Here is a 27,350-nt window from a genome sequence, read left to right as displayed (position 1 = left end):
CACAGGAAGGAACTGTACTGTTGGGACGGGTGTCACCTGAACTGGGCCAAGGCCAGGGTCCTAGTGGAAAGGTTAAACAAGGCAGTCACAAGGTCTTAAAACTAGTAAGTAGGGAGGATGGGCAGTCTAAAGATTGCATAGGTGATAGTTCAAAAACAAACAAATGAAAATACAGTAACATTCAGAAATTGTGCTTTACATACTGAAAGTAAAGAGAAAACTAAAAACATAAAATTTAACCAGGAGAGTGAAAAATGGGAAATGTGTGGGCAAAACATTAGAGAAGGGCAGGTTAGGGTGGGTGGTCCAAATAGGCATTCTTTATACAACCGCGTGGGATGTAAGGAACAAGTTGAATGAATTGTAAATCAATACAAAACATAGCCCAGATCCTGGTCCATGATAAAAGGTACAAACAACAAAGGGTAACAAAGCAGATAGTAAGAGTACAAAAAACTTTAAAGGGGGTATTAAACCCAACACAAAAAACTTTTGCAATAACATTAAGAAGAGGGTGGTCAGAAATAATTTTTTCATTGACAACATCACCTTAGAAACAGATAAAGGTGATGTTGTCAATGAAACTAAGGAAATGATGAACATAAATAATTACTTTGCTTCAGAGGGACAGGTCAACATGCCAGGTTTCCAAGGCAAATTATAACGAATCAGGGAAAGGGACACAACAAAATAATCACAAGCAAAATAACCATAATGGAGAAACTGATGGTCCCAAGTTCCGACAAATCCCCAGGGCCAGATAATTTTCAACCTAGGATTCTCATAGATGGGAACATTGCACATGCCCTAACTACTATCTTCCAAAGTTCTTTCTAAATGGGAACTGTTACATTAGATTGGAAAATTGTGTCTGTCATTCACTATTTAAGAAAGTGACTAAGGGAAACCAGGGTATTACAGATGTGTTAGCTTCACATCTATTGCTAGAAAACAACTTGAGTCTATAAATAAAGATAGGGTGATTGAACACCTTGAAATTTTTCAGCTGATCAGAGAGCCAGCTTGGATTTGCAAAGGGCACGGTATGACTGATAAATCTGATTTTAAAAAGAGATAACTAAAGTAGTGGACAGGACAATGTCCATGCATGTTTTTTTTTTGGACTTCCAGATGGCATTTGATAAAGTCCCTCACAAAAAAAATTGTGGGCTAAAGTTGAAGCTCATGGAATTGAAGGTAAATTATTGACCTGGTTAGGAAATTGGCTGAGCAGAAGGAGACAGAGAGTAGGGATAGTGAGCAGGTACTCACTCTACTTGGCAAGATGTGACTAGTGGTGTCCAGCAATGATTTGTGTTGAAGCCTCTGTTATTCACTGTATTCATTAACATTTGGATGATGGATGATCTGAAGGAGATAGCTGAAGAGATAGTGGAGACGTTAGTGGTGATCTTTCAGGAATCACTGGAGTCAGGGAGGGTCCCAGAGGACTGGAAAATCGCTAATGTAACCCCCCTGTTTAAGAAAGGAGTGAGGCAAAAGACAGGAAATTACAGGCCGATTAGCCTGACCTCGGTCGTTGGTAAGATTTTAGAATCCATTATTAAGGATGAGATTTCAGAATACTTGGAAGTGCATGATAAAATAGGGCAAAGTCAGCGTGGTTTCATCAAGGGGAGGTCATGCCTGACAAATCTGTTAGGATTCTTTGAGGAGGCAACGAGTAGGTTAGACAAAAAAGAGCCAATGGACTTCTAGAAGGCCTTTGACAAGGTGCCGCACAGGAGGCTGCTCAGTAAGATAAGAGCCCATGGTGTTAGAGGCAAGGTACTAGCATGGATAGAAGATTGGCTGTCTGGCAGGAGGCAGAGAGTGGGGAAAAGGGGTTCCTTCTCAGGATGGCGGCTGGTGACTAGTGGGGTCAGTGTTGGGACCACAACTTTTCACTTTATACATTAATGATCTAGATGAAGGAACTGAGGGCATCCTAGCTAAGTTTGCAGATGATACAAAGATAGGTGGAGGGACAGGTAGCATTGAGGAGACAGGGAGGCTGCAGAAGGATTTGGTCAGGTTAGGAGAATGGGCAAAGAAGTGGCAGATGGAATACAACGTGGGGAATTATGAGGTCATGCACTTTGGTAGGAAGAATAGAGGCATAGACTATTTTCTAAAAGGGGAGAGAATTCAGAAATCTGGAGTGCAAAGGGACTTGGGAGTCCTAGTCCAGGATTCTCTTAAGGTTAACTTGCAGGTTGAGTCGGTAGTTAGGAAGGCAAATGCAATGTTGGCATTTATTTCGAGAGGACTAGAATATAAAAGCAGGGATGTGCTGCTGAGGCTTTATAAGGCTCTTGTCAGGCCACATTCAGAATATTGAGCGCAATTTTGGGCCCCGTATCTCAGGAAGGATGTGCTCGCCCTGGAGAGGGTCCAGAGGAAGTTCACGAGAATGATCCCAGGAATGAAAGGCTTAACATATGAGGAACATTTGAGGACTCTGGGTCTATGCTCGATGGAGTTTAGAAGGATGAGGGGGAATCTTACTGAAACTTACAGAATACTGAAAGGCCTGGATAGAGTGGACGTGGGGAAGATGTTTCTATTAGTAGGAGAGACTAGGACCTGAGGGCACAGCCTCAGAGTAAAGAGATGAGGAAAAATTTCTTTAGCCAGAGAATGGTGAATCTATGGAATTCATTGCCACAGAAGGCTGTGGAGGCCAGGTCATTGGGTATATTTAAGACTGAGATAGATAGGTTCTTGATTGGTAAGGGGATCAAAGGTTACGGGGAGAAGGCAGGAGAATAGGGTTGAGAAACTTACCAGCCATGATTGAATGGCGGAGCAGACTCGATGGGCCGAATGACCTAATTTCTGCTCCTATGTCTTATGGTCTTATAGATAACCACATATCCAAGTTTGCCAATGCTTATAACACCACCTATCTTTGTTCAATGTAGATGAAAGTTTAAAATTATAAAGAGATATTGATAGATTAATGAATGGGCAAAATTGTGGCAAACAGATTTCAAGATAGGCAAATGTGAGGTTATTCACTTGGGACCTGAAAATGATAGAACAGGGTGTTTCCTAAAAGGTAAAAAGCTAGAAACAGCAGCAGTCTAATGAGGTTTGGGGGTCCAGTACATAGTGTCACAAACAGGGATAAAAAGTAATCAAAAAGGCTAACGGAATGCTGGCCTTTATATCGAGAGGTCTAGAATACAAGGCGAGTAGGAAGTCATGTTTCAGCTATATTGGTTAGGCCACACCTGAAGTATTGCGAGTAGTTGAGAACCTTCGGAAGGATATATCGGCCTTGGAGGAAGCACAGCATAGGTTTACCAGAATAACATAGATTATGAAGATTATGCAAACTAAGTTTGTATTCCTGGAAGATTATGGCCAATTTGCTTGAAATTTTCAAAGTAGCAAAGGGAACGGGTAGGGGAGATTAGGAGAAACTCTCTCTGCTAGTTGGGGAAGTCTAGGATTTGGGACCGTAGTCAGAAAATTAAAAGCAAATCTGCTCTACCCCTCAATATTCCAGCCTCTAAACTCTCAGCATACTGTCTTCTTACATAGCCAGTGGTGGACTGGCTGACAAAATCCAGCATCTCGTATAGAGAGTCAAGGTAATTTTAATATCTGCTTAGCTAGGCCCCTGCTTAGTTTAATGAACGAAACTAATTCAAAATCATAAACTTCTCTGGAATATGCAAACAACCTCCCGCTTGTCTCAAGTTTAAGAGACAATGTTTAAGACACACAATTCTGTTAACTACTGTCTGGTACCTCAGTTAGAGGCATGAATCAACATTCTGGACAATTTGTATGCCACAAAGGTTTAACCCCCAGCAAAACAAATTTAATTTCATAATAACAGAATATAAATTAACCTGAAAATCACTTCTAGATCAAATAGGTAAAAATCTCAAAATGTAATCATGTGTCTCATGTGTACATTTATTAAACACTGAGATCTGCCAGTAAACGCACTGGTGAATGTTGCCCTCAAGTTTATTAGCCTTACTTGTTCGGGTTGCTCCATAAGGAGCCAACACAAAGAATTCACAGGTTCCAACTTGCAGTAAGCTGTTTTGTGTTTTTTCAGGAATTACATTTTTTTCCAACCATGCAAAAAGCATCCATGTCTGCAATGGATTGCATGGAAACTGCTTCTAAGGCAACCCAGGTAAAAGATATGATGGTAGAAGATTTTGTTTTAGCAGTTGTTGTCATCTTTCTCTCATCTGTTGGGTGAAGTCTTATGTGGAAGAACAATGCTCAGAGCAGATTTCAAATAAAGCTCTGAGCATAAAGACCAAAAACAGCCAACTGGATTCTGGACAACGCAACACTTTGAAGTGTTGATAGGAAAAGAGTAATACAGCTTCAGAGAGTTAAAAAACACTAATTAATGGATATTGGAAAACTGCACTTTAATTTTTGTTACCGACTTAACACTAATGAGGATTTGTTTCATGCAAAAGGCATCCAGACATACATACAAATGGACGTTGTATTGATGCTATTGTACCTATTGATGGGATGCATGGGTTGCATACAAGTAGGTTTTACTATACAGATAAAGTGTATTTTCTTATTTCAATTTGGTGTTCTCCTGCAATGTCTACATGCAGGACAAAATCAGGTATGCATTTCTCTTTTTACATTCAAAGTTCAGGTCACAATCTAGCAAATGATCTTGTTCTTTCTGCATAGTTCCATCAAAAGAAAAGCATATGGTGTGTCCACTTTAAGGTTAGGTGACTGTTGACTTGGTTCATAAATTTTTCTCAAGCTTAAAATTGTGCAAGAGCTTGCAATAAAGCTGAACATTTTTCTATTGAAGGATCCTAAACTAACATAAATCTTGATCGAGATGACTGAAGTCTATATAAAAAAAAACAAAATCTTATAAATTTTATCTGACAGGCAAAATCACAATGCAGTAGCAACTACTGTGCATGTAATTGACTTATAATCACTTCCAGCAAATAGCTGTAACAAATAAACTATACCTGCTGCTCAGCTAGTTGCTGAACTAAATCATCAGTAATTGTGATGAGCTTTACTTGAGCCTGTTCAGCCAAGGAGACTGGTGGACTTCCAGCCATAGACACTTGATGCATATGAACCTGTTGTGGACATAAAGCAGCTGTTTAGCAAAAAAAACCAACAGGAGGAGGCCATTCAGCCTCTCAAGCCTGTTCTGCCAATCAATTAGATCACATCTGACCTGTCCTCAACTCCATTTATTTGCTTTTGATGCATAGCACTTGAGACCTTCAGCAAACAAAAGCTACCTCACTCTTGAAGATTGCTATTGTCCCAGCATCTTTGGCTTTTTAGGGCAAAAGAATTTCAGATTTCCACTACCCTTTGCAAAGGCAAAGTGCTTTCTGATTTTCCTTCTGAATGACCTAGCTCTAATTTTATTATGCCCAAAATGATAAAAAAATTAAACAATTTGGTGCAGTATAGTAACATTGTTAGGAGACCACCTGCCTCCCAAATAGATGGTTGGAGTCCCATCATTGCTCATCACCTCAATACACCTATTCCAGCTGGCAGTGGGATTCAGCATTTTGTTTTCATCAGGCCGCTAAGTGAAGCACTGGGGTGACAGGGGCGGATGCAACAGTGTCATCCAGCACCCAGTGTTTCATCTTCCATCAGAAGCAGCAGTTGTCAGGCAGCCTGTTGCTCATCCCAATCACTCAGCTGAAAATAACTGGCTCGCCAGCAGCAACTTCTGCATGGGGAAAGTTCCACCAGAGACATAACAGAACAAGGAGTTTAACCAATACTAAAATGTTCCTGCTCAGAGGCCTCTAGAACTGAAAAAGATGAAGGATTTCTTGTGGAATAGTTTGTTGATGCCATCACAGGCTGGCAGACATAAGCAGCACGGCTTCTCACAGAGACGAAACAGAAATTAATAAGGAGACACAGCCCCTCCTTGGCAGGTACATACCCCATCCTCCCATTTGCAATCTCTCAAAACCTACGTCAAATGACATACACATTTACTACAACAAGAAAAGCATTTGTTTTGAGTCGGGGAGCTCTGATGGCGAAGTAACTAAAGATCCCAATTAGTTTAAGTGCACTACTTTGCTTAAGCGTGACCGCTACCTGATCAGCTACAGCTCATAAAAGCAGAAATTTTCAATAGTAAATAATCTCATTTGTACACTGGCACTGAGCTCAGTGCATCCTTCATGAATATTTTAAGCTTCTACACTCTTGGTTACCAGAATATACTCTAGCATTTGCAAGATCCTACAGTGGCACTGTAAATTACATTAGAATTATGGGGAGGGGGTAGGGAATGTTTTAAATGCCCAATTGAAGTCAACATCAGTTTGCTAACAACCACTTACTGCCACCTTGCCTAGAGACTGGAAAATACATTACAACTCAAATTACGACAAAATGATCACTACAAGAAGGTCAAACATCTGAAGTGATCTTTGAAAAGGCAATCATCAAGATCTTTGAATACACTCTCAACAACAGTTTATAGGGTGTCGTCAGAAATCTGTCTAACACCAACCCTTCAATCATGGATATACTTAAGCACACCAAATAGGACCCAGTTTTCAAGTAAACCCCTAGCTCTCTGTCCCCATATTATGTCAGGAAGAATTCAGGGGCGGACAATGTAATTGTGGATTTTTAACTACACAAAAAAAATGCAGAAATGCATGTGTTTGTGGAGAAAGTTAACATGAAATACTCCCATGCTGTATTGTTCTGAGAGCCAATGGTATAAAAACAAAGCAGTACAAAACTGTCCCTATGGGTTGCAGTGGAGTCTGAATTGCAATATAAATGCAACATTCTACATGTCTACAGGCATTATATTGATTTACAGCTGTAATAGCCACACCAGTATGGTAATCAAAGTGTAAACTCAAATGACCTAATACCACTTTCAAAGTGACAGAAAAGTTTACCTTCTACTTGTCCTCACAATGCTCTCAGCTTTTACAGAAGTAAAAATGCTACTGTAATTCAAAAGCGGTATTGATGGCTTAATACTTGCTGCTTTTTAGCATGCCTAAAGAGTGAAAGAAAAATTGCTTTAAAAACAGGAGGGGTAAAATTAATTATTTCATTAGCAACCAATTAATTCAAATGTGTAATTGAATTGAAATTACTTTTGAGTAATGCATTATTATTCAGGTTTTATCTTGTGGAAGCACCACAGCAGTATGCTTTCTTCCTCTATTGCATTCTTTGCTTCTACTCTTTTTTTAAACAAACGCATTTTCCTCCTAAACTCATGAGATTATGCCTACGCTTAACATCAAGCTCACATTCTTAAACAGCAGTGAAATCTCCAATTAGCAGTAGAGGTTTTCTTATGACTTATCAGACACCCCAATTACCACAACTGCAATTCGAGCCTTGTGAGGAAGACAAGGACTGTTCATTCAAATACTCCTGCACCAGGTGAAAGAGAAAGTCATAACAGCCCCAACATTGAGTCAAAGTAGCTGAAACAAGCAGATGCAATAACATTCAATACATTCCTTTCCAATATTCTTTCACGACCAGCTGTATGAAAAGGTCAATCAAAGGAAAGACATTAGTATTCCAACCTATCCAATCATAAAATGTCAATCGTGAAACTGCATAAGACAAAACTGAATGAGTTTTTACCCTGCAGATGTAAGTTTGTCTTTGCTCATAGCATAACATTTAAAATACAAAATACCTGGCAATTAAAGCAAATTAAGTAGCCAAGTAATCACAGCAATAACCAATGTTGGGGTTGTGCACTTGTGGAAGGGGGTCGGTGGGGGAGTGGTTCAAAAACAATTCAAACTGATAACAGTCTCTGCTCAGTTATCGTCCTTCCGTGTCAAAGGAAACCCAACACACTGGACAAAAGTATTCAGGCTTCATGAGTGTGGCTAAGTGAATGTTATCTTGCCCAATGTGTGTGCAAAAAGAGTTTGGTCTTCTTGGAGAACCCCCTCCCAACTTAGTTCCCCTGCTACCCCCCCATAGAATAGCAATACATACTGACTGCAATAAACTAGACTGCACCATGTTTGTACAGCAATCTGGATGTGCAGATTGCAGCAGGCACTTCTACCTAGATGAATCAGAACCCATTCACACAGGATTCCTTTGGCCAGTTAGCTCATCTCTACTGGCATTAGAGCGGTGGGCTGAAATTACACTCCTTTCTGTACTGAAATGTCAAGTTCCTGGTATCTTTCTATGCTCCTCCTCTTCTTTATCAATGCAATAAATGAAGGAATACCAAAGCATACCCCCATTTTATCTAGAGATAGGATATTTGAAAAATTAGATGCCCCAAAAACCATCCTACAAAGCCTGTTCAACAGTAATTGCCCATGTCAAAGCAACAATAATACAACTGGAGGCGTAAAAAAGTTTAAAATCACACCCAAAAGTTGTTGTTGTTCATTTAAACACCTCCATATTGAAAGGCTTAGTCTAGCAACCTCAGGTGCCCAATATATGGCCCTAGAGCGTAAAGAACATAAGAAATAGGAGCAGGGCTAAGCAATTTGCTTCCTCGAGCTTGTTCCGCCATTCAATACGATCATGGCTCATCTGATGGTGGTCTTAATCTCCACTTTCTGGCCTCCCCACATAACCCTAGACTCCCTTGTAGAACAAAAATTTGTCAAACTCAGCCTTTAATATATTCAATGAACCAGCCTCCACTCGGAGAAGAGGATTCTAAAGGTCAATGACTCTCAGAGAAGAAATCCCTCCTTATCTCAGTCTTAAATTGAAGGCCCCTTATTTTTAAACTGTGACTCCTAGTTCTAGATTCCTCCATGAGGAAAAATATGCCCTCAGCATATACCCTGTCAAGCCCCATAAAAGGTTGAAATATGAAAAGGACATCAAAGTGATGTCACTTTTGCCAAAGTAGAATATTTTAAGTGAAGCTCATGCCTGTGTCTGCAGGAGCTTCCACTTCCTGGACACAAACGAACAATGATCCAGCAACACCAATCTTCTCCCTTTTTTTTGTTCCTAATGCCCCATTTAGTGGGTACAGAGACGTCAAATTGGTTCTTGGATGATAGAATAATCAGCCAAAGTTCCAACACGCAATGGTTATCCAGTGATTGGTAAAAAGTGCGTGCAATATACTTTGGGCAAGGGCATCAGGCTTGGCTGAAGTGGCTTCACTGCCAAATAGCTTGCCAACACTTAGTGACACATGCATACACAGAAATAGAAGTCACAACACAGTAATGCTGTTTTCAGTATTTATTCTCTACTTGAGCAAATATTCCTAATCACATTCACACACCCTATTTCCACACCCCTTTACTTTCATCCTGCTACCCAATCGAACCTTCAATGTTGACTGAGTTTCTCCCTAAGCTAATAACCATGAAAATAAATTCTACACCTTGAAAGATCACCCCTCAAATACTTCCTTCCTACAGAGCAGAGCCAGATCTTCTGTTCACCCAGATTCCATCCTCACACGTTTTCCAGTGAAAGTTAACAGTTCACTGCTTCAGTAGATCCAGATATTTTCCCCTTCCAAATAAAAACCCAAAGTTTAAACATTGATCTAATTGCATCCTGGATATGACTAGTTACTTTTTTGGCAGCTGAAGCATTAAACACAGAATGGCTGCAAAAGGAGGTTTAATCAATAGGCTGCGGGCAGTTCCAGGGGTCCCAAGACCTCCAAGTCACTTTTGCTTGACCCATCTTCTCAGACCCTTCGTTCAGATGAGATATTAAACCAAGGCCCAGTTTGCCCAGTGCAGGTGAAAGCTTTACCGTAGCACTAATTAAAGTAAGAGCATCGAGTTCATTGAATCTTTGCAGCACAGGAGTCATTCAGTCCTTCGTGTTTATGCTGTCTTTTTGACAAACTATCCAATGAATTCCCTGCAGTTATCCCATGACACGGCTAACTCCCTCAAGAATTTATCCCATTCCCTTTGAAAGTTAAAGCATATTAACGGCACTTTAAAGTGATTCATGGACATGAAGCGCTTTTAGGATGATCCAAAATAAGTGATTTAAGTTCTGTTTAAATGCAAGCTTCTTCTTTTGCCATGCAATACTCTGTTAACTGATTTTTTTAAATTTCTAATATCTACTTTCTCTCTAGGGTGCAGAGGAAGGAACCAACATAATAGCTGACTCCTGATTGGATGAAAACCAGATCCAAAATCATTTTTTGCCCAGCCAATCAGATTCAGAAGTCAAAAGAGTGACAACGATCACATCAGAGACAAGATTAGCCTATGAAGCAATTGTTAAGCATAAAAGAGGAAGTGCTATTGCTCAAAGTTATTTGAACAAAAAGCCTTGATAGTCAGATCACTTAACAGCATCCCCAGAATGAAACTTAATGGAAATATGTACTTAATAAAAATCTAACTCTTTAACACTAACATGTCAAACTACAGTACATCATTCTGATTATGCAATCAAGGGAAAGCTAGGAGATATGGTTCCACCTCCACCACCTTAGTGTTCGCCTCATTGCAGCTGCAAAAATTCTTTGGCTTAATTGCTCACTTTATGAGGAATTCACTATCTCAAAAACAATTTACTGCAGACTCTGAGGCAGCTTTACATTTTGTGAAAGATCAGCAATCCCACCATGTCCAATACAATCAGCAGCTGGTTTGTCGTCATTCATCTGGAACAATTTCTAATTTGGTTTGAAATTCTTTCGACTCAATGGTCAGCCTTTTCCCTGAGACACATATTGAACACCTGCTGACTGAAATGATTCATGTTTAGCTTCTGCCTGAAATTGAAATACCAGGCAATTTGGAGCACATCATTGGAGACTCACTGTATGCACACTGCTCTCTCAGCACAGCAATCCACTCACTGGCCACGAAAAAGCAACAACAGGACCTCCTATATCCAGGACCCCTGTCCACCATCCAAGCCATTATGAAACCCCGAGATTCAGCTCAAAAAAAATCCTGTCTCAGACCCCAGGCTCACAAATGCTTGCCAAAATATTCCAACTCACCTCTAGCCTGGACACCATCTCGTCATGACATCCAGTGATGATCAATAACTGTGCATGGGAATGTAGAGTTATAAAATTGTGATTGTATATTTTGCTGTACAACAAATTTAAATTTTTTATATGAATGTACCCATAATTGTGTAAGTTTTATAAAATAGATGTATGAATGCACACTTAAATGGACACAAGTTTCACAAGTTGCTCATGTATAATCTTGAGCATCCAAAAAAAATTACGTTTTTCAAAAGAAGTCAGTAATTTCTGATGGCAGAAAATGACCTGTGCTTAAGGGAAATGGCCAATTTTGGTAGAGCATTCAAGAATCAAATTATCTCTTGATTTTGCCTAAGTAAACAGGTTGAGTGGTTCATTTTCTTTCCAGGAAATCTAATTCTAAAGACCTTATGATCTGTACAGGATCAACAGAATTAAAGCATTAGTTATGTGCTAAGGAACCTTAAAACTCATACCTCAGCGGCTACAAATATACAAGTATTGCAATCGATTATTTTAAAAGAACCTCAGTTAGCAAAGACATTGCGCCAAGAGGAGTGTGAGAATACTTACAATTTAGGAGATGGTAATTTTGGATATAATATGGAAGGAGTATAATCTAAAGGGAAGTGCAAATGAGATACATTAAAAAGGGCACTTGGTGTCCTGATATAGCCTTTAAAAGTGCACAGATGCAAAAGGTTACCAAAAGGCTAAGGTTCTAGGCTTCATCACAAGTGATATACATTGTTTTTAAAAGTTTGTTTACAGGTTGCATTTACTACACCCTTCCCTAGCATTGGTTGGGGAACTCTGATTTTAATCCAGTCCTGATGAAGGAACAGCGTTATATGTCCAACTCTACATGGTGCTGGCATTTAGGGTTGGAATCCCAAAGATTAGGGCCCAATACAGGGGAAGGCATGGCCGCCAACGGTTGGGAAAAGGGAGATACACAAGAGGTCAGAGCTGGAGGAACGTGAAATTCCTGGACAGTTGTATACCTATACAGATATAAAAGGAGGTGAGTCCATGGAGGGATTTGAACATGGGGCAAGAGTTATTAAAATCATGGCACAAATGGGCTGGGAGCCAATGTAGATTTGTGAGCATGTGGGTAATTGGTAAACAGCTTTTAGTGCAGGTTAGGATGTAGGCAACAAAGAAATGGGTGAACTCCAGTTCACTGAAGGTGGAAGATAGGAGGATGGTCAGAAAAGCAATTGGATAATCAAATGTGGAGGCAACAATAGCATGGATAATGGTTAAAAATAAATCTAGAAAAACTTAGCACACCAAGGTGCACCAGAATGTGGAATACACTGATCCAGAAGACCCTGGAGGAAAGTTGAATGAGAATTTTGAATGGGAAGTAAATGCTCGAGATGAATATAAATTCACCAAACCCCACCCCCATCACCACCACCAACCGTACTCCCTCATGCCAACTCTCCTCCCTAATCCCGACCAGAGTAACTTTGTTGTTGGGCTCTGCTTACCTTCCATCGCTTATTTTCTTCACCAGCTGCTCTCCAACCCCACCGCTATCAGAAGCTGTGGCGAAGGGCCAGGGGAGAAAGTTTTTTTTTAAATTAATTCGTGGATTGTGGGTTTTGCTGGCTGGGCCAGCATTTATTACCCATCCCTAGTTGTCCTTGAGAAGGTGGTGGTGAGCTGCCTTCTTGAACCGCTGCAGGTCATGTGGTGTAGTTACACCCACAGTGCTGTTAGTGTAGATGGTACACACTGCTGCTACTGCTCATCGGTGGTGGAGGGATTGAATGTTTGTGGATGTGGTGCCAATCAAGCGGACTGTTTTGTCCTGCACGATGTCCAGCTTCTTGAGTGTTGTAGGAGCAGCACTCATCCAAGCAAGCGGGGAGCATTCCATCACATTCCTGACTTGTGCCTTTGTAGATGGTGGACAGGCTTTGAGGAGTCAGGCTGTGAGTTACGCAGTGCACAATTCCTAGCCTCTGACCTGCTCTTGTAGCCACAGTATTTATATGGCTAGTCCAGTTCAGTTTCTTGTCAATGGTAAACACCAGGATGTTGATAGTGGGGTACTCAGTGATGGTAATGCCATTGAACATCATGGGGCAATGGTTGGATCCTCTCCTATAGGAGATGGTCATTGCATGACACTTGTGTGGCATGTGTGTTACTTGCCACTTGGATATTGTCCAGGTCTTGCTGCATTGGACATGGACTGCTTCAGTATCTGAGTCATCGTGAATAGTGCAGAACATTGTGCAATCAGCAGCGAATGTCCCCAGTTGACCTTATGATAGAAGGAAAGTCACTGATGAAGCAGCTGAAGATGGTTGGACCTAGGTCACTACCTTGAGGAACTCCTGCAGTGATGTCCTGGAGCTGAGATGACTGACCTCCAACAACCAAAACCATCTTCTTTTGTGCTAGGTATAACTCCAACCAGCAGAAAATTTTCCCCCTGATTTCCATTGACTCCAGTTTTGCTAGAGCTCCTTGATGCCACACTCGGTCAAATGCTGCCTTGGATGTCAAGGGCAGTCACTCTCACCTCACTTCGGGAGTTCAGCTCTTTTGTCCAGGTTTGAACCAAGGCTATAATGAGGTCAGGAGCCCAAACTGGGCATCAATGAGCAGGTTATTGCTAAGCAAGTGCCACTTGATAAGACTGCTGATGGCCTCTTCCATTACTTTACTGATGACAGAGGGTAGACTGATAGGGCGGTAATTGGCCGGGTTGGATTTGTCCTACTTGTTGTGTACAGGACATAGCTGGGCAATTTTCCACATAGCTGGTAGGTGCCAGTGTTGTAGCTGTACTAGAACAGCTTGGCTAGGGGGGCAGTGGCAAGTTCTGGAGCACAAGTCTTCAGTACTTTCGTTGGAATATCGTCAGGGTCCATAGCCTTTGCAGTATCAAGTGCCTTCAGCTGTTTCTTGATACCACGTGGAGGGAGTTGAATTGGCTGAAGACTGGCATCTGAGATGCTGGGGACCTCCAGTGGAGGCCGAAACGGATCATTTACTAGGCACTTCTGGCTGAAGACTGTTGCAAATGCTTCGGCCTTATCTTTTGCACTGATGTGCTGGTCTCCCCCATCATTGAGGATGGGGATATTTGTGGAGCCGCCTCCTCCAGTGAGAGTTGTTTAATTGTCCACCACCATTTACAACTGGATGTGGCAGGACTGCAGAGCTTAGATCTGATCCATTGGTTGTGGGATCGCTTAGCTTTGTCTATCATTTGCTGCTTATGCTGTTCGGTACGCAAGTAGTCCTGTGTTATAGCTTCACCAGGTTGACACCTCATTTTTAGGTATGCCTGGTGCTGCTCCTGGCATGCCCTCCTGCACTCTTCATTGAACCAGGGTTGATCCCCTGGCTTGATGGTAATGGTAGAGTGGGGGATATGCCAGGCCATGAGGTTACAGATTGTGTTCGAGTACAATTCTGCTGTTGCTGATGGCTCACAGCGCCTCATGGATGCCCAGTCTTGATTTGCTAGGTCTGTTCAAAATCTATCCCATTTAATACGGTGGAAGTGCCACACAATACGATGGAGGGTATTCTCAATGTGAAGGTGGGACTTTGTCTCTGCAATGATTGTTCGGTGGTCACTCCTACCAATACAGTCATGGACAGATGCATCTGCAGCAGGCAGGTTGGTGAGGATGAGGTCAAGTATGTTTTTCCCTCTTGTTGGTTCCCTCACCACCTGCCGCAGACCCAGTCTAGCAGCTACGTCATTTAGGACTTGGCCAGCTCGGTCAGTAGTGGTGCTACTGAGCCATTCTTGTTGATGGACATTGAATCCTCAACCCAGAGTACATTCTGCACCCTTGCCACCCTCTGTGCTTCTTCCAAGTGATGTTCAACATGGAGGAGCACTGATTCATTAGCTAAGGGAATCAGCAGGAAGTTTCCTTGCCCATGTTTGACCCAATGCCATGAGGCTTCATGGGGACTGGAGTTGATGTTGAGGACTCCCAGGGCAACTCCCTCCCGAATGTATACCACTGTGCCACCATCCCTGCTGGGTCTGTCCTGCCTGTGGGACAGAACATATGCAGGGATGGTGATAGTGGAGTCTGGGGCATTACCTGTAAGCTATGATTCTGTGAGAATGACTATGTCAGGCTGTTGGCTAGTCTGAGAGACAGCTCTCCCAATTTTAACATTAGCCCCCAGATGTTAGTAAGGAGGACTTTGCAGGGTTGACAGGGCTGTGATTGCCATCGTCGTTTCTGGTGCCCAGATCGATGGCAGGTGGTCCATCCAGTTTCAATTCTTTTTTGTGTCTTTGTAGTGGTTTGTTACAACTGAGGGGCTTGCTAGGCCATTTCAGAGGGCATTTAAGAGTCAACCACATTGGTACTGATGGGCAGGAAGAGGGGAAAATCACATGGGAGAGTCACATCGGGCAGGCCGCAGTGTGTTCGGCCAGACATAGAGAGACACAATAAAATTATTCAAAACAAGAAATATAGCAACAGGGAAGTTTTGTGATGTCTGAATTTAACAGCTTCCTGTCGCCCTCCGAATTAATACAATACATGCCTCATGCACTCCCAAGTGCATGTGTTAGGATCAACCCACCAACCAATCAGAAAAGAACGGACAAACAAAATCTGTGTATTATTATAGCTTTGCCTATATGCATGAACATAACCTGTTTCCTAATGTGCCAACTACAAGCTCAGGGACATGAATATTTTTTGCTGCTTGATTTTACCAGGATACTTTGGTTTGTGACAAGTTGCACTGGTCTGGCTATGGCGCATTATCTTTGATTTCTTCTGTCTTTTCATTATGGTATTTTGGGATAAAACAATGTTTCACATAAAAGAACCTGAAGGTATAAGAGACATTAATAGGTAAATGTATTAAATTGCTTTACATGCCTGCTTGGTCTTTAAATGTGAAATTTCATTATATTTTTGTGGCATAGATTCGAAGAGTCAAATGATCCAGCCCTGCTCTTGTTTCTTATGTAATGGCCTAATGATATGCAATACGAAGTTCCAAATGTTGATGCATAGTAGGAAGAGTCCCGCGTCCACTCCGTCCAATGGGATCGAGTTACATTGTGACTTTGTATTAATCAGTTTAACTTGGTGAAATTACCGGGCCGTTCTTGAACACAAGAATTCTGCTTTGCTGGTGGGTCGGATGGCTAAATGCGACTACGATGTGCTCTTATTAACTGAATAAAATGTACATCCTACGCACCATAATGGTTCTGCCTTCTATGGAATTTTTTTTACAATACAAGCACAGTTCAGGAAGGTCCTGATATACAGGGTTTATCAGATTGCATTGTACTTAGGCAGGAGCTCAGCTAAATAGGTCAAGTATTTGATACAGATCTATGAATCAATCCATTTCAATCAATTCGACCATCCTATGTAACCGAAAACCAATGAAATGGCTCATTATGGAATATAGTTATAAGCTATGCTTTATACCCAATGTTCCAATACATCAGCGAAGGATTTAGAATAGTATATTAGAGGTTGATTTTGTTTCAGTTGAGTCAATCTGGATCCAGTAGATACAGGGCTGCACATTGGCTCCACAGTAACAATTTGAAAATAAATGAGTCACTGTTTCAAGAACAGTTTATGTTGAGAGTTAGTAGAGGTATTTTTGTTCTACTGACATGAAGGAAAACATTGGAATATATACCTCTGGTTCATACTGAGTGCTATTTAAAATAAACTAAATGTGCTTGCTGGACTATGGTCTCTGGCACTGTTATGATCCCAGCTGACATTATTACTGGATAAGCCAGATCCCAGGATGGAACCCGGCTTGATAGATTCTAAGTTTTATTTTTTTGTTTAGAAACATGGAGGATGGCGAATGAACAGAGTCAATGGAGTCAGCTGCATTTTTAACAAAATAATAAAACATTTATTAAACAAGAAAAGATTAACTATAGTATAATACTCCTCCACCCACACTTATACCTTTACAGATATATAAAGATTTGTAAGGATAACACAAGTTACAAAAACCACCTTATTCTTTCATGTTCCCAGTTAAGTACACAGTCCATATAAATCAATAGATTTACACCACACCACACCCTGAAACCAAGTGACAGAAGCCACCCCAAACAGATGCTATGGATCGCTCAACTCCCCGCAGACGTTTGTCATACCGACCTCCATCCAATCTCCACTCTCCAAGAACACGCTTTGGAATCTTCTCCCAAACAACACTTCATACGTCTTCCACAAGAGTCCAACTCCAGGGTTTTGAACTCTCCTTCCGATGTTCCTCTCCCCTGGATTGCCATGTGAATTCAAGCTTTGCCTTCCATGGACTCTCTCAAATGCTCAGCCATGCCAACAGAACACCACTGTTTCACATGCCCATAATAAAGAGTTCAGACCTTTGGCTGTGTCCTTGGATCTTCTGGCTTCTCGCAAGCTTATTTTACTTTAAGTATGCATCCTGTGGCTTTCTGTCTTTAAGCTTGGAGCCCTTCTCTCTACTCCTTATTTTTAACTTCACTTAACAGGACCTTTTCCAGATTCCTGTTCTTTTCCTTTGGATTAACTTGAAGGGCTTCTTGGGCCTCTTTTTCCTTTAGGGCAGCTCCTTGTAGTCCCCTTCCCCAGTAGATTGGTGACAACTTAGTATCTCCTTTGAGATCCAGAACTCATTTGGCATTCACTGTCACTTTAACTTTAGAGCAACTCATTTAAGATTCTTAGACTTATTTTCATCAATGGTCTGCTAGTATGCCAGCTAGAGGGGGACAAACTGCTTCCTTCACCTTCAAGCATGATGACCAAATGAACTCAAACTACTTTCAGTTTCTGTGTCTGCGTGAGACCTCTCTCTGCGGACCCCTGTTGCTAGACAACAGCAGTTTTTTTCTACCTTGTGTTTGTTTTAACTCCCCTTCAAGAGTCATATGCCTCTTTAAAATGCAGGTATCTTTTGAAGTGAAACTAAAACTGAAGTTCCCCTTTTCTTAACACGCCAATACAGAAACACATATTAAACTTCATTCCTAACATCCACAACACAACTATAACTTACTTAAACTCTAATTCCTAACACATTCCTCCTTGAAAGAAAGCTTCACAACAGTGAAGGTTTCTTTACAATGGCCTTACATCTGCTCATGCAAGCTTACCATAAACCTCTAACATTAGCTTATTACATACTACACAAATAAATTTTCCATCTAGTTTCACAACTGCACGTTATCGTACAATTACAAAGGTTTACGCAAAACAAAGTCAATAAATGGAACAAGTAGGATTTACACATCTTAGCATTGTCATAACTCAACCCTTTTGTTTCTTTTTCCTCTTATTTGCAGTCTTTAACTCAGCAAAGAATGTTTCATTTAGGTCCACAACCCAATCATCCTTTTCGTTAGCTATAGGCATAATTCCATCCTCAAGTTCCTTTACCAAACACAAATGCGGTAAAAATTCTCATTTCGATTTAGCAAAGTCAAAAAGGCATTTCTCTGCATTAACGTCTCATTTCTTCTCTGGTCAAAATCTCTTTTCACCTTTTCAAGGATATTATTGAGATGCTTATGTTCACATCAAAGGGTTTTGTGCTCCTGCTTGGTTTGATCTTTAACTTGTGATCTTGTTCCTCCCAATCCCATTTCAAACAGGTCATTTCCACTTCTCTGACCAGTGTCAATTATTTTCTCCTTCTGGAGTTTCATAGTCCGTCGTAACCCTTCAACTCTTTCATATAATCCACAAACTATATTATGCCTCTTCTCTACAGGTTTTGAATGGTCTTTTGCAAACTGTTCACTTACCTGAATTCCAACTGCTGTATCTTGTGTACTAACCTGGAAGGATCATTTTGCAATTTCAGTCCTTGTTGTTGACAATTCTTAATTTCAAATTCTGCAGGCACTTTAGCAGTTTCTGTACTACCCATTACGGAGGCTGATACATCAGTAATATTACTTGGATCAGTTCTTTACTCAATCAAACCACAATTTAGCAAGGAGCTTTTATACACAGGAACAACTTAAGAACTGTGACACTCCATACCGCACATCTCTTTCCTTTTTTCCAGTTTGCTTTGAAGTTCAAGAATCTCACTGCTCTTTTTTGGATGAAGTTCTAACAGTTCATTAGTTTTGGTTTTTAACTCTGCATTCAACCAACTATTCTGATTCACCAGTACTTCCTTTTTCTATTCAAGGCATTTTTCACAATATTTCATAGCGACTTCTGCTACTTGAAGTTCATCAAGTTTTAAATGAAGATCGACCTTTATCAAATTTGCTTCTACAAGTTTATTGATTAGACATTTCAAGTCCTCCATCAAGTGTTCTACTTTCCATAACTGATTCGCCATTAATCTCACCAATTCTCGTTTTTCATTAACAAGCTCTTCTTTTACGCAAGAAAGTTGGCTTTCTACATTGATCAGGTTTTCCTTCAATTGCTTGTTATCGTCAATAAGCATTTCATTGTTGGCCACAGTAATTTTCTGAAGTTGGTCAAGGTCAGCATGATCAACTGCCTACTGCAATACAGTTGTTGCCACATTACTGTCTCCACTAGCCAAATCATTACCCAGAAAAAAATCTACCCTTCAAGTGGTGATTTTGGAATAATTCCCACTGTAACAATTCCGGTTATAAAGTGATTTTGTACATTGACTTTACATAAAGAAACAGATTCATAAATTCCATTAATACTTCATATTAATACTTTTCTCTGCATAAAGCTATACAGAACACAAATTGTATCAGTAGCCACCATCAATGATTGATCTGTCCCTGTATCTCTCAAAATTTTAACCTGTTTACTTATTTTGTTGGAGGAGAAGGGAACACATCTTTCTTCAACACAAAACATCCAGAACTTCTGTTAGCATGACTTCCTTCACTAGTAGTCAAAGAATAATTCTCTGGGCTACCCTGAATCATATCCCCCTTTCCCATATGTTCCAAGGGAACACGTTTCACCTACACCACTGCTACAGTTTTTCAACCATTTTCTTTTCTGATACCACCTTTCCTGAGGATTCCTTTGACATTCCTACTACTGCAATAGGTGTACAATTTAATCTCCAGCCATTTGTCCAAAGGTGTCCCATCATGTTACAGCAGAAGTACTTAGGTCTTCGAATGTCACTGCCACCTTCAGTACTTTCCTTTCTAGTCGGAGGAGGAATTTCCTGGGAATTCCCAGCTGTCTCCTCTCTTCCCTAGCTACTTTCCTTCCTTTCATCTTCCCACCTTCTATCCTTTTTGGGTTTATAGGGGTGACGGAAAAAGGGTTTAGATTTATGGACCAGTTCATAATGGTCAGCCATCTCCGCTGTCTGTGTAGCTGTTTTAACCCTCTGGTCTTCAACATGGGTTATAACTACTGGAGGAAGTGAATCTTTAAATTCTTCCAAGAGATTATTTCCCTCAGTGCTTGATATGTTGTCTCTACCATTAATGTCTGTATCCAACGATCAAAATTACTCTGCTATACTCTCTCAAATTCAGTGCACAGGTCTACCCAGGCTGTTTCCTAATATTCCGAAATTTCTGCCCGTACACCTCAGGTGCCAACTCATACACATTAAAAAATATCCTCTTTTCATTGCATAAACCTTGTGTGTTATACCCACCAACCAACTCTGTAAGAGCAATGTCCAGATTACTTTTGGCCATTTCAGTTTCTTTGCTACCTTTTCAAACAAAATAAAGAATGCCTCTTGAAGGCCCTTTCCTCAACCTTTGGGAGGGCTTGAACAAATTTAAACATCTCCCCACTGAGCTTTGTGATGGAGGTTTTTTTTAAATCAACAGAACATTCCTCAGCATCTGCGGGGTCTTTTTATGAGGTCCAGCCTTTTAAGCCAGTATTCCTTTTCTCATTCCTTCTCCCTTTCGTCCATTGCTAAGTTCTCCTTCTGGTTCTCTTATGTTATTTCACTCCCCTTTTCTCTCATGCCTTTCTGTTTGCTCCCTTTGAAACGTTCTCTCTTTTTCCTTTTCTTCTCTTTTGCCCTCCTTCTCTTTTGCCTCCAATTCAAGTTTTTTCAGTTCCTTTTCATGTTCAAGTAGCTTCATTCGCAACTGTATCTTAGCTAACTCAATTGATTCACCCCTGGAGAATATGGTCTCTCTGGTACCCCTTCCAATTTCAAATGCTGCACTATTACCTAAACTATGTACACTTTCCTCACCCCTATGGCTAATTCTAACTCCAATTTATCCACCAATTCCATTAGCTGAGTCTAGTAAATCAGTCAGAGTTACATTTTCCATCGGTAGAAAAGTCTAACCAACATCCAGCGTCATTTCAGTTTAACAATGTATTAGAAACCTGGTCTCCGTCCTGTTAACTCTTACTAATTATTATTCCACGTCCAATAACTCGCTGTCCGGGTTTCAAATCCCCCAATTTATGTTACGATGGGAGGAATGCGTGAATTATCAAGCCCCACTACTCTGCAGGCCATACCATTAATTTAAAATGATTAATTTTCTCACCAAAATGGCCAATTGTTTATCTATACTTCTACCCAGAAGAAAAGACACTCTGACCAGGGTTCTTCCAAAAAACTCAATGAGTAATTTATTATAAAACAAAACTCCTTTTAAACAAGTTTCAAGAATTGGTTAACACATAGTTGTAATTGAGAAGTTTAACTATCTATCTCTTCCTAAAGAATTTCACCAGCACACACAGACTAACAAAGGGCAAACAAATGGAGTTTCTCTGGAGAGATGGACTTTAGAGGATGGGTGTAAAAAAAAAGGATAAAGTGCGCAGGGTCGCAATGCTGTCAACCTGGAGCTCCCCCATGTGAAGACGCTGCTCCCGGTGGATGCCTGGAAGTTCTCATCAACTGGTCTCAGCTTTGCAGGTCCAAATGCGGACTAGTTACACTCAGAAGAGGGTTATCTGGCTACAGGTCGACAGCTACTCAATTTTAGGCAAGGTAGAGAGAGAGCCAGTTAGGGTAGCCTTCCTTCCTCAGCTTGTTCCCCAACAAGATTGCCTTCAAAACAAGCAGGTTTGTAACTTAAGTTTTGTCCTCTCACTCATGTGATTTCCAGCAAGTCACCAACCTTCCAACTGTGTTTTCTTCTCTATCTATTAGTGATTGCAGTTCAAAACAAACAACCAGATCTTCCTCAAGTGCCATAAAGGTAAGGTGATTTCTTGGAAGAGGCCTGCTTGCTGACAATTCCAAGGTGAACATATGACCTTTTAAAAAAAATCCCAGGTTAGCATCCATATGTCCAGATCACACCATGTCCTTCCATTTTGTAAAAGAAAATTTCAGCCTTGAGAGATATGATTCTGACAGCATATGATAGGGTGCATCTTCTGGTCAATGGGCTCAGGTGACGGTATATGATATATTCTAATAAACTAGGCTATAACTGCAAGGTTTCTCTAGGTCTCACTACATTTAGTTATAGATAGTGAGCAGGTAAAGGCACACACTGGTTCACAGGGGTTCACAAGCTCTTTGTTGAATGGTGGATGATTGGCTTAAAGTACAGCCATTGATAAAAACGCAAAACATAACCAAAAACCTAACAGGATCCCAATTCGAGGCCATGCGTTTTCAAATTATTAACATAATAACTCCATCTAGCAAAACACTGTGTAAATGAAAAGTTTAGTTACTTTTCACTTTTGCTGCAATGAAAGATTATGCACATTTTATTTTATATTACATGTTAACTAAACAGGTTTTGAAGTAATCTGACAGCCCAATCTCAATGAGAGGCAAACGCTTCAGGTACTCCTTCTATAAATTATGTTTTTAAAGCCCTGGGACATTTTACAATGTAACACTGGTGTAATAGCTTGATAACGTACCAACTGTTGATCAACTAAAGCTTCCTTAAAGTTAAATTTTAATCGCCATTTAGAAAAACAGTCTTTGGTAATAATTGGAGATTCCTCAAACTGCTGCTACGCTTCAAATTTTTATATTCTGGCGACGTCAATATAATTAGCATAATTAAGCCAACAACTGCCTATGATAATTGAAGAGGCAGTTCCATTAAAATTGACTTCAGGTAAGTCTCTGGCAGCTATGTTTTATTCAATTTGCACCAGTTTTTTTTTAACCTCTTGTAACATGTCCGATTTGAGAAATGTAATGTTATCAGGTATTAGGCAGCCCCTTTATGTTGCTGCATTTCTACATGCAAGTCTCAATTTGATGTTGAACAGTTCCCACCATAAACACCTATCACAATTTTCCTTTTCCATTGGGGAAACAGTGAGCTCCAGCACATTACCGTAAAACTATGATGAAACATATCCAATGATGACTGAAATAAGAACTCCAAATTAAACTTCTTCTGAAATCATTAGTTTTCGGAAAACTGGTCTAACAATGTTGTCTGCATACCTCACTCATTTGATGTTCAGCAATCTGCTGTGCTAGCTCCTCCATATTGTTTGCCATTCAGCTTATGCATGGGCGCTTCCTGGAAAAAATACATACAAGTTATCCACTGAGTACTTGAAGGTTCAGAAAAATCATGAAATGTTCATCAGGTGAAGAAGTATATTGGGGCTCAACAGATTCAGAATCTACAAGTGCTGAGCACCAAGTTTTAACAAATGTAATCTTCTATTTCTATGGCAAAAAAAATGAGAAAGCATAAAATGCTGGGAAGGACCTGCATTCCGATAGTATCTCCCACAACCTCAAGGCGCCTATTGCACGTTACAGTTAATGAAGTACTTTTGAAGGGTGATCACTGTAGTTATATAGGATGTGTGTCAGCCAATTTGTTTTAGTGATGTTGGTCGAAGGACAAAATTAGCTTCACTCTCTTTTTAACTTTTTTTAAAACTTGGTTTAGGTGAGCCAGGAAAACAGATAAAGAACCATATCTCTACTGGTGCATAGAATTTATAGGAGGGTTGGTGAGTTTGTTGTAAGTTAGTCAAAGAAATTTTCAAATGAAAGTACACAATTGCCACATGGATGCACAACAGTAGAGGGTCCGATCACGTTCATCAGGTTATAAAACAGATAAAGAAAGCCTTTTGGCTTCTAGCTTCACAATCCAAATAGACCCATCTCACTACCCATCAGTTTCTGGAACGACTTTGGGATTTTTTTTTGAGTCCTTTGCCCTACTTAAATGAGCAATTCCAAATGATCTGTGAAAAATTTGCTGACACCTTTCCTAGAGTTGCCCTTGACTCATTTGAATTTGTACCCCTTGTCTTACTTTTTGAAGCATTTCCAGATTTATCTCCTCTATATCACTGACTATTTTATATGCACATCTACAACTTTAACAGCTCATCATCTTCTTTGAAGGTAAAGCACCCAAGTTCCTTCAGTCTTCCTTCACAACTCAATCCTCTGACACTACAAATCAGCTATTCCTTATGTGAAAGCAGTGTCATCACTTTTTTTCCATTCATCCTCTGGCTGGCAAGACCAGCATTTATTGCTTAAACTCAGGTGGTGGTGGCGAGCCTTCTTCTTGAACCCGATAGTGGCGACAGTGCTCTCACAATGCTTTTAGGCGTGGAATTCCTGGATTTTAACCCAGTGATGATGGAGAAGTGATACATGTCCAAGTCCAAGAAGGCATGCAACATGGAGACTAATTTGGAGGCGCTGGTACTTCCATATACCTGCAGGCCTTCTTTTCTAGGTAATGATGTTGCAACTTTGGGAGGTGCAGCTGAAGGAACCTTGTCTGCAAATTTTGACTTCACCTGGTTGTGACATTGGTTAGCTCTGTATATAGCACGCATGTGGTCCTTTGTTGTAGCTTCATCACGTTGGCTCTTCTATGTTTTTCACAAACAGAGTTGGTCATCTGGCTTGATTGAGATGGAGGAGTGAAGGATACTGTTACAGATGGTGAGATATTACAATTCTGCTGCTGATGGCCCACAGCATCTCAAGGGTCACAGTTTTGAGTTGCTAGATCTGTTCATTTATCTCACTTAGTAGTGCTAGTGCCACATAACATGGTGGAGGAGGTCCTCAGTGTGATGATAGAACTCCACAAGGTCTTTGCAATGGTCACTATTACCAACAGTTCATTGACAGACATATGTGAGACAGGTAGATTGGAGAAAACTAGATCAGGTGGGTAATTTCCTCACATTGGTTCTCTCACCATCTGCTGCAAATTCAGACCGGCAACTATGCCCTTCAAGACTACTGAGTTACTCTTGTTGAAGAGCATAAAAGTCTAGCAGCCAGAGTATAATCTGTGCCCTTGCTACTCTCAGTGCTTCCTCCAAATGGTGTTCATGGACAAGTACTTATCCAACAGTTGAAGGAGAGTGGTAGGTGATGATCAACATGAAGTTTTCTTGCCTGTTTGACCTGAAGCCAGAGAAAATGCTGAGGACTTCTAGAAGTTTCCTTTGACTGTGCACACTGTAGCAGTCCCAATAAGTCCCAATAGTGCCCCCAACACAAGTGGTTGCCTTGCCAGTGGGATGGAACATACACAGGGATAATAATGGAGCAGTCTCAGATACTTGCTGATAGCTATCATTTTGTGAATAACAGGATATCAGATTATCCTTCACTGGTCTGTAAGATAGCACCAATTTTGACACCAGAGCCTAGTTAGTAACGAGGTGTTTTGAGCATGTTGTGCCTTGATCATATCCCAATTTGATGCCTAGGTTGCAGCTAAGTCTTTGTAGTGCTTTTATATAACTTAGTGGCAAGCAGGGCCACTTCAAGAGATATAAAGAGTCACTCATTTTGATATGGAGTAGCATTATAGGCTAGCCTGGGTAAGGACGGCAAGTTTCCATCCCTAAAAATGCGTTACTGGACCTGTTGGGTTTTTAATGAGAATCTGACAGCTCCATTGGGCGGAATCTTTCAGTCCCGCCAGCAGTGGGAATTGAGGTGGGAGGTGCTCTTAATTTGGTGGGAGGCAAAAACTCTGTTTCCCAATGGCAGGGAATTTGAATTTTGTTCTCCCAACTTTCAAGGTGGGTTAAAGTTGGTCGAGCTTTCCGATGAACAATGTCAGGAACCCCATTAGCACACATTAGCATCTCATGCATGCTCATTAAATGAGGTGCACCTTGCCAGAATTATGTATGCCCTCCAAATTAAGGCCCCTGCTAGCGAGATTTTAGAACATTAAGTTTCACAGATGTATATAAGTGGGGGGCACCTGGCAAGCTTCACCTTGTCCATGACTTTGTGGTCAATAGGTGCTGCGTTTGCCTTCAAGAGGGTGTCTCATAACTTGATTCATATCAGGTGCCAGTATCAAAAGCTGCACCAAAGCTGGACACAGGAGACAGGCTAAGCGGGGGAAGTGGATGGAGGCATTTGGGAGTATCTGGGGGTGCGGGGGAGGAGAAGAGAGTCTTAGAGGGTATGACCTGTGGTGTCCTAGGGACTGAACTCAGGGCACTGGTGATAGGAGGGAACAGTCACAGTCAGAGGAGGATGCGGAATGCGGTAGGGTGGCAGGTCCTGATTGAGAGTTTGGTAGCTGAAGGTCTCATTGGGTGAGTCACAGAGGGGGACTAGATAGATGGCTCAGTTAATTGGAGGGGGCAGGGTCAGGCTGGGCATGGGGGCTGTAAAGGGATGTCAGATGGGGATGTCTAGACAGAGGCCAGATGAAGGGCTTAGCACTGGCCTGCTGGCTTTAAGATGAAAGGAAACCTGGAAAGGACATGCTTACTGAATTTGTCACTTCAATTCATTCACAGATCCAGAGGCATCGATGATGCAGTCTGCAGGAAAACCTTCCTTGTTAATGGCTCTGATCCAGATGAGGAGAAGGAGGGCCCATCGCAGGTTGACACAGAGCCAGGAGGAGTAAGAGCCTGAGCAGCAAGAGGCAGCAGGCCTCAAGGTGGTCAAGATGCTGGCAAGCAGGGTCCACTACAATTGCGAGCAATGGCTCAACAATGGGTATTTCGCAGGCATTGTTCTTCTTGTTAGGAAATAGATAGTTTAAGTTATATTTATATTGGTGGGTGTTAGGAATGAGTTTTAGCTTTAATATTTAAGTTTGATTTGAATTTCTGTGTGTGTTAAGAAAGTTCAAACTGAGTTTTAGTTTCATTTTTAAAAAAAGGAAAACTCTATGACTATGACTATGCATTTCTAATGAGGGTTTTACGACTTTAAGCTAAGTTAAACAAAGGGTAAAAGAACAGTGCTGATGCCTAGCAACAGGGGTCCATAGAGGCAGGTCCCTCCCACAGGTGCACACAGAAAAACTAAAGAAACAGCGGTCTTAAGTTCAGTTTGAAGACAGGACTAGAGAGAGACTGGACACTGGAAGAAGGAGCTGCAGATTTCCCAAAAGAACCAAAAGGTCCCAAGGCCAAAGAAGTGAGGCAAACAAGTAAAAGTCCCAAGTAGTCCCTTTAATCAAAGGAATGAC

The 27,350-nt window shown here is 41.0% G+C and overlaps 1 protein-coding gene across 16 annotated transcripts in view; it reads right to left on the bottom strand.

The window, feature by feature from the left end:
* The window catches only part of LOC121285735 (nuclear receptor subfamily 2 group C member 1-A-like), a 116,793-nt gene that overhangs the window by 39,570 nt on the left and 49,873 nt on the right, over nt 1–27,350 (bottom strand). For 8 of the 16 annotated variants that reach the window (XM_041202475.1, XM_041202477.1, XM_041202471.1 and 5 more), the window contains 2 exons: nt 23,348–23,426; nt 4,989–5,105 (listed from right to left, as the gene is read on the bottom strand). In XM_041202475.1, the coding sequence (XP_041058409.1) occupies nt 4,989–5,105; nt 23,348–23,404 (174 nt within the window). In that variant the 5' untranslated portion in view covers nt 23,405–23,426. Of the gene's footprint in view, nt 1–4,504; nt 4,529–4,988; nt 5,106–6,929; nt 7,034–10,984; nt 11,033–11,551; nt 11,598–22,043; nt 22,183–23,347; nt 23,427–27,350 lie in introns of those variants that run through there. The other 8 variants (XM_041202484.1, XM_041202478.1, XM_041202486.1 and 5 more) reach the window with 6 other exon arrangements.

This window comes from Carcharodon carcharias, chromosome 13, assembly GCF_017639515.1.
Source record: "Carcharodon carcharias isolate sCarCar2 chromosome 13, sCarCar2.pri, whole genome shotgun sequence".
In the NCBI taxonomy this organism is placed as follows: domain Eukaryota; kingdom Metazoa; phylum Chordata; class Chondrichthyes; order Lamniformes; family Lamnidae; genus Carcharodon; species Carcharodon carcharias.
This window is presented reverse-complemented; position numbering and strand designations above follow the sequence as displayed.